At 53.2% G+C, this 6,062-nt stretch overlaps 2 protein-coding genes across 3 annotated transcripts; one reads left to right on the top strand and one right to left on the bottom strand.

Annotated features, from left to right (window-relative positions):
- The first annotated feature begins 628 nt into the window (after window positions 1-628).
- HCST (hematopoietic cell signal transducer) lies at window positions 629-2,074 on the top strand. The gene is made up of 4 exons (XM_007471015.1): window positions 629-736; window positions 1,131-1,154; window positions 1,569-1,700; window positions 1,926-2,074. The coding sequence occupies exons 1-4, from the start codon at window positions 694-696 to the stop codon at window positions 1,964-1,966; spliced, it is 240 nt and encodes a 79-aa protein (XP_007471077.1). The 5' UTR covers window positions 629-693; the 3' UTR covers window positions 1,967-2,074.
- Window positions 2,075-2,399: 325 nt separating this feature from the next.
- Window positions 2,400-5,233, bottom strand: TYROBP (transmembrane immune signaling adaptor TYROBP). 2 transcript variants are annotated; one of them, XM_007471017.1, is made up of 4 exons: window positions 5,182-5,233; window positions 4,488-4,622; window positions 4,264-4,307; window positions 2,400-2,459 (listed from the first exon to the last, which is right to left on the bottom strand). In XM_007471017.1, exons 1-4 carry the CDS (start codon window positions 5,231-5,233, stop codon window positions 2,400-2,402), a joined length of 291 nt encoding a protein of 96 aa, XP_007471079.1. The 2 variants fall into 2 exon arrangements, with proteins under 2 accessions (XP_007471079.1, XP_007471078.1); XM_007471016.1 differs by having other exon boundaries at window positions 4,264-4,310.
- Between the last annotated feature and the right edge of the window lie 829 nt (window positions 5,234-6,062).

The following is a 6,062-nucleotide window of genomic DNA, read 5'->3' on the forward strand; positions in this document are numbered from 1 at the left end:
CTGTTTCCTCCTCTTCACCCATTCTTGGTGTTGGGAGGAGGTGGTGTTACTCCTCTGTCTGTACTCACTTTCTTGATGATCTCATCCAGTCTCATGGCTTTAAATACCATCCATAAGCCAGCAATCCCCAAATTTACATCTCCAGACCAGACTTACCGCCTGAACTCAAAAGAGGCAGCTGTGGTCATTCAGCTTCTCCACAGGGTGATCTATCAGGCATTTCCAACCCAGTTTGCCCAAACCTTGGCACTTTCCCCCCAAGCCTGCTTCCCCTCTTTCTCCATCCTGTCAAAGGATGCTCTGTCTTCTCAGTTGCTTAGGCCAGAAGCTTTGGTCATCCTGGACCCCTCTCTCTCATACACACTCATATCCACTCCATCAGCAAGTTTTGTTGGCTCTACCTTCAAAATCTTTCCAGGATCTCCCCAGTGCCCACACCCTGGTCTACCTGTCACATCCCACCTGGACGATCACAGCAGCCTCCCTGATCTCTCTGACCCTCCCCCTGGTTTGTCCCTAAAGGCTGTCAGAGAGATCCATCACGTCTCCCCCTCCCCCACACACACAGGAAGCAGGTGGCCTTGCCACCAGCAGAGTGACATCCGCTATTGCTGCCTCTCTACTCCCTATTGTTCCTCAGGACTTCTCTGGACCAAAGCCCTTTGACAGACCTCTTCCAGCCCCCAGCCCACCATGGTTCCTGCAGGAAACGTCCTGTTCCTGCTTTTGCTCCCAGGTGAAGCCAGTGGTTATGGGGGGTGTTAGGCAGAGTTTTGTGAAAAGAGTGGCTTGGGGTGGCATCTGAATGGAGGGGTGCTGAGGATGGGTCCTTCTCCCAGTGCCCTTTCCCTTCCAGAGAGAAACTTCTGGGCCTGGTTCTTTGGGGAGGGAAGCTGAGTTTGGATGGCTGCTCTTCGTCCTCTTCTCACCGCTGGGTGAGATTTCCTGTGAGGCAAGATTTCTGATTTCCTGTCTCCCTCTGTGTCTCTGGGTGCTTCCCTCCCATTTGGCGCCTCTTTCTTATTTGACCTCTCCCGAGTGGAGGCTTCTTCTCAGGACATCACCTTTCCCTGCACCCTGTTTTGAGAACCACCTCTCCCCCCTGATCTACCTTCCCTCTCCTTCCTCAGTGGCTGCAGCTCAGACGACCCCAGGTGAGAAATCAACACCCTGTCCCCTTTGCAGCACCACTTCAGGTCCTGCTTCCATCCCTAAAGTGTGGCCTGTGGGTCCTGGATCTCACCTCACATCCCCGAATCAGAGCCTCCGGAGGATCTGCAGCCCTCTCTAGGTCCCCATCTCACTGTCCTCATCACCAGACTGAAGGCCCAGGGACTCGGCCACCCGCCAGCCTGTCTTCAGGAGTACTTACTATGCCCAAAGCACAGTCCTGGGAGCCCTGGGACACCCCCCAGCCTCTCTCTGGATCTCCCTCTCCCCTCTCATTCCCCAGGGAATCTGGGACACCCACCTCCAAAGGGACTTCCTCTGACCCATATGCCCAAAGCCCAGGCCCAAGTGTCTGGAACCCCCCTCAGCTGCCTTCTGTCTTGGCTGCCACCCTTCAGGTTCCTGTTCTGGCTGTGGGCCCCTCTCCCTGCTGCTCCTGGCGGGCCTTGTGGCTGCAGATGCAGTTGTGTCACTGCTAGTCATGGTGGTGGTGTTTGTGTGTGTGTGCCCACGCAGCAGGCCCACCCAAGGTGAGGGCAGGGACAGAGCTGGGCCTGAAGAGGCATGGTGTCCCTAGGGAGGGGGTCCCCAGGGCGGGCACCCCCGGGCAAGCCCTTGAGGTTCTGGGGAAACCCTGGGGGCAGTGCTTGGGGGAACTCCTGAGGAAACCCCTGAGGCAGGGGGTCCCCAAGGAAGTGGAGATGTGGGTGGAAGGTGGGTGGTCAGGCCTCGTGCCTTCTCTCCCCCACCCCCAGAATATGGCAAAATCTACATCAACATGCCTGGCAGGGGCTGACTCCCCAGTAACTGCGACATAGGACTTCTGACCCTGTCATCCTGGATTGTGTGTGGCGGCACAGGAAATCCAACCCTCTTCTGGGCTGGAATAAAGCAATTGAAATACTTCTTGTCCTAATGCTTTCTCAGACAACCCAGGTTCCTCAAAGGCTCCCTCTCATTTAGCTGTTTCTGGGTCCTTGATCCCCCTAGAACGGGAGGATCCCCCATCCCGTCAGCCCAGGGATCTGTCGCATCATTGTCCTATGTCGCAACATTGTTTGTGTGCTCCATGTTTATTTGAGGGCAGTAGTGGGGAGAGGTCTGATGTCTCATTGTGGACACTCTGTGGATCCGTATCTTGATGGGAGTAGGAATAGAGTGCTGGGCAGGCATCAGGAATGATTGGATCCAGGCATCAGGTTGTCAACTGCCCTGGTCTGGGCTCATTTTTAATATGGCCTCTGTGTGTTGAGGTTGCTGTAGACATCTGTCCTCTGGCCTTGGAGCTCCTAAAGGGATGGACAGGGTGTGGACCATCAGTGAAGGGGGTCCACCAAATAAACTGAAAATAAAATCTAGCCTTCTCCCTGTGGCCTGCAAGGCCCCTGGCAGCTCCTTCAACCTTGTAGCCATGAAAGAGATCTGGACTTTATTCAAGTGCCTTCAATGTTCCCCCTTCTCCTCTGCCTCATTGCTATGCCCCAGCCGAGGGGTCTTTGTGTGTGCTGTTCACTCTGCCTGAAACATTGGTGCCCTAGATATTCCCATGGGTAGTTCCTTCTCACCCTTCAAGTCTCAGCTCATGTCACTTTCTCATAGAAGCATTTCTTGATTTCCCCATCAATAGTTTCTTCCCCACACACTTGAGTCACTGTCACATCAACCTACTTTATTTCCTTCATGTTGCCTCCCCAAATGATCTTATTTGTTAATCTGCTTCAAGTCTGTCTCCCCAGGACTTCCCTGGTGATGCAGTGGTTAGGAATCCGCCTGCCAATGCAGGGGACATGGGTTCGAGCCCTGGTCCAGGAAGATAGCACATGCCGCGGAGCAACTAAGCCCGTGAGCCACAACTACTGAGCCTGCACTCTAGAGCCCGTGAGCCACAACTACTGAGCCTGCACTCTAGAGCCCGTGAGCCACAACTACTGAAGCCTGCACATCTAGAGCCCGTGCTCTGCAACAAGAGAAGCCACCGCAATGAGAAGTCCATGCACCGCAAAATAGAGTAGCCCCCGCTCACCACAACTAGATAAAGCCCACAAGCAGCAACAAAGACCCAACGCAGCCAAAGATAAAAATTAATTAATTAAAAAAAAAAAGTTTCTCCCCAACTAGGATGTAAGCTCTGCTGCTGTGTCTCCAGCATCTAGCATATATAGGCCCTCAACAAATTCCACCAAAGGAATGAATAAACTGGGGCTTTGCCCTAAAATTTCATTGCCTCCCACCTCCCCCAGTAACTGGAAAGCCCCTTCAGTCCTCTGGACCTCACAGAGCCAAACTTGAGATTCTTATACTTTGCAAAGAGACTTTTTATCCACAAGTGAGGCAAAGCAAAGTTGGCTGCAGACAAGTAAAACAGATTTCACAGAGCAGGGTTCACAATGGGGATGGGGTGGGGTTCTATGGCCCCAAGAGGCAGGCCTCAGATAGAATCCCTGAAATCATATACAAATGCTAAGTCTGGAGTTCATCCTTCTGGAGAGGTCTGTTTGGCTTCCATTAGATTCTCAGAGGAGGTCATGACCCCCTAAAGGGTTAAGAATGGCATTGACAGGAGGTGGGAGATGGAAAGATGACATTTGCATCATGGTTCTTAAGAAGGGTTTCAAGGATACTTGCACTGCCTCTAGATTATATGCACAATTTTGTATTTTTTGTGTGGATTTTTCTGAAGGGTCTCTGGCTTTTGTCAGTTTCTCAAAGGCTGCAGGGTCCCTCCCCCACAAATTCAGAGCTCCTCTCTTTAGAGTTACCAAACTAGGGTTGAATTATATCCTCTGCCCTTAATGAAGAGTTCTCTGAGAAATCAGCCTGTCCTGGGCTGGGCTTTTCCAGCACAATTCAGAGCCTGCCTTCTGGCTGAGACAAACTATCCCTTTATTTCCCCTCCACACATTTTAAACTGAGCATAAGGTGGTGATTGATCATTGAAAGCAGTTTTGGATGCTTTGTCTTCAAGCGTTTGAGGAGCTGCTGAGAAAGTGGGCTTTAGGGTCTAGGTTCTGCAGGGGCTGGGGGAGGGGTATTTGGGACAAGACACCCTCAGGACAGGAGTGAGGTGTGAGAAAGAAAAGCTGGTTTCCTCACCTGATAAGGCGACTCTGTCTCAGTGATGTGCTGTTTCCGGGTCACTGCTTGGGGGTGGGGAACAGCAGAGTTCAGAGACAGACGGGGTGAGAATTGGGACCATTTGGTTGCAAAAGCCGCCCCTCCATCACCTCCTTTTGGGTGGACGTGACTTGGGAGCTTATCCCTCCCCGCCAGGGAAGTCCTCAGAGGGTCCCAGGCTATCCCCGGCCAGCTCCACTCACCCTCCGCGGGCCCTCGCCCCCGAGGGACCAGCCGACCCAGGGAGTACACAGCCAGGGCGATGAGGAGGGTCAGCACCAGGTCCCCCAGCACAATCCCCGCCAGCATGCCGGGGCTCACCGAGGAGCAGCTGCAGTCTGGGAACGTAAGTGGCACAGGAGTCAGAGACCAGTGGGAGCTGGGAATTGGGAGGTGGTGTCAGTCATCAGGGGGTGGTGTGGAGAGACTGGAGAAGGGACAGAGGTGGGGTGGTCTTTGGGAGGTAGGGAGGGGGAGGTCTAGGCCTACCTGCGTGGGCCTGAACGAGGCTGAGACCTGAGGAGAGAAAAAGAAGGTAAACTGAGACACGTGACTATGACTGAGGGTTGGGCAGAGAAGCTGGGTAGGGTGGGTCCTAACAGGCAGCAGGCACCGGTGGAGAGCCACGTCTGGAGGGACCTGCGGGCCGGCATCATGGCCACCGGACTGTGTTACGTCTACATCGACGTGTCCTGTTGCAACACCCTCAGAATCCCCTCCCTCTGCTTCTCCCAGAGGCCAGATCTTGTGGGGTGCAAGCTCTGGGAGAGACCCATAGGGTTTGGGGCGCCTGGGATCTGCTGTGGTACCAACCCCCACCCTTTGGTTCTCTCTTTCCGCCCTGTTCCCTTTCCTGCCCAGAGCTGAGCCCAGGAGCTGCCAAAGCCCCCAACTCACCACCCACAGTCAGGAGAGACAGGATCCTGTTGGAAGGTCCAAGGCCCCCCATGATGCAGGTGACGCTGCTGGACACCACAGTCCAAGGCGCATGGGATGTGGCGTAGTGTCCAACCAAGTAAAGGAGGAAGTCTGAGGTGGGTGGTGGCAGGAGGGAGGAGGGGATGATGGGGGAGGAGGAACGGAGACGGATACCACCAAAGAGTCAGGCCCAGACACCCCAGAGGGCCATGCTGCAGCCCCCAATGGCTGGAACGAAGGGCAAAAGATACATGTGTCAACTCTACCTCCATCCCTAGGCAGGGGTCAGACATCATTATAACAGGAGGGTCTGTGGCTGACTGTGATTGAAGCTATCTCTGCCTCTTCCTGGCTGGACAACCTTGAACAAGTCACTCGACCTCTCTGGGCCTCAGTTTCCTCATCTGTAAAATGAGGAGTAAAATAGTACCTACTTTATACTATTGTTGTGGGGAATCAAATGAATTAATATTTCTAGAACAGGGTCTGACCCTTGTCAGCTTTTTATAAGAACCAGTTATAATTACTTGACAATCAGAACCATGTGATGTTCATAGGATATTAAAAGAGAGCCATCAGGATACGGGTACTAACGACGTGCAGGCACCCCGTCCCAAGTGTTCATGCGTTTAACCCCCAAGAACACTCATCTGAGGGAGATGCTCGGATCCCCATTTTACAGAAAGATAAAGACACTTGCCCAAGGTGACACAGAACATAAAGGCAGAAATGGAACCCAGGACCCAAAGACAAATATTTGACCCTTAGAAAGAAAAAAGCACCAAGATGGAGGATAGGGAAGGAGAAAGTAGTGGGAAGGCAGAGAAAGAGGGAGAGGAATAGGCAGTGACACAGATACA

Source organism: Lipotes vexillifer, unplaced genomic scaffold (genome assembly GCF_000442215.2).
Source record: "Lipotes vexillifer unplaced genomic scaffold, Lipotes_vexillifer_v1.1 scaffold182, whole genome shotgun sequence".
NCBI lineage: Eukaryota > Metazoa > Chordata > Mammalia > Artiodactyla > Lipotidae > Lipotes > Lipotes vexillifer.

Bases quoted from the DNA above. Each gene is read 5' to 3' on its own strand.
- TYROBP (XM_007471016.1), bottom strand. From the start codon at position 5,233: ATGGGGGGCCTTGGACCTTCCAACAGGATCCTGTCTCTCCTGACTGTG. The intron at 4,623-5,181 runs GTGAGTTGGGGG...TTACGTTCCCAG, and splicing joins GTCTCTCCTGACTGTGGGTG to ACTGCAGCTGCTCCTCGGTG. The intron at 2,460-4,263 runs GTGAGGAAACCA...CCATCCCTTTAG, and splicing joins AGACAGAGTCGCCTTATCAG to GAGCTCCAAGGCCAGAGGAC.
- HCST (XM_007471015.1), top strand. From the start codon at position 694: ATGGTTCCTGCAGGAAACGTCCTGTTCCTGCTTTTGCTCCCAG. The intron at 737-1,130 runs GTGAAGCCAGTG...CTCCTTCCTCAG, and splicing joins GTTCCTGCTTTTGCTCCCAG to TGGCTGCAGCTCAGACGACC. The intron at 1,155-1,568 runs GTGAGAAATCAA...GCCACCCTTCAG, and splicing joins TGCAGCTCAGACGACCCCAG to GTTCCTGTTCTGGCTGTGGG.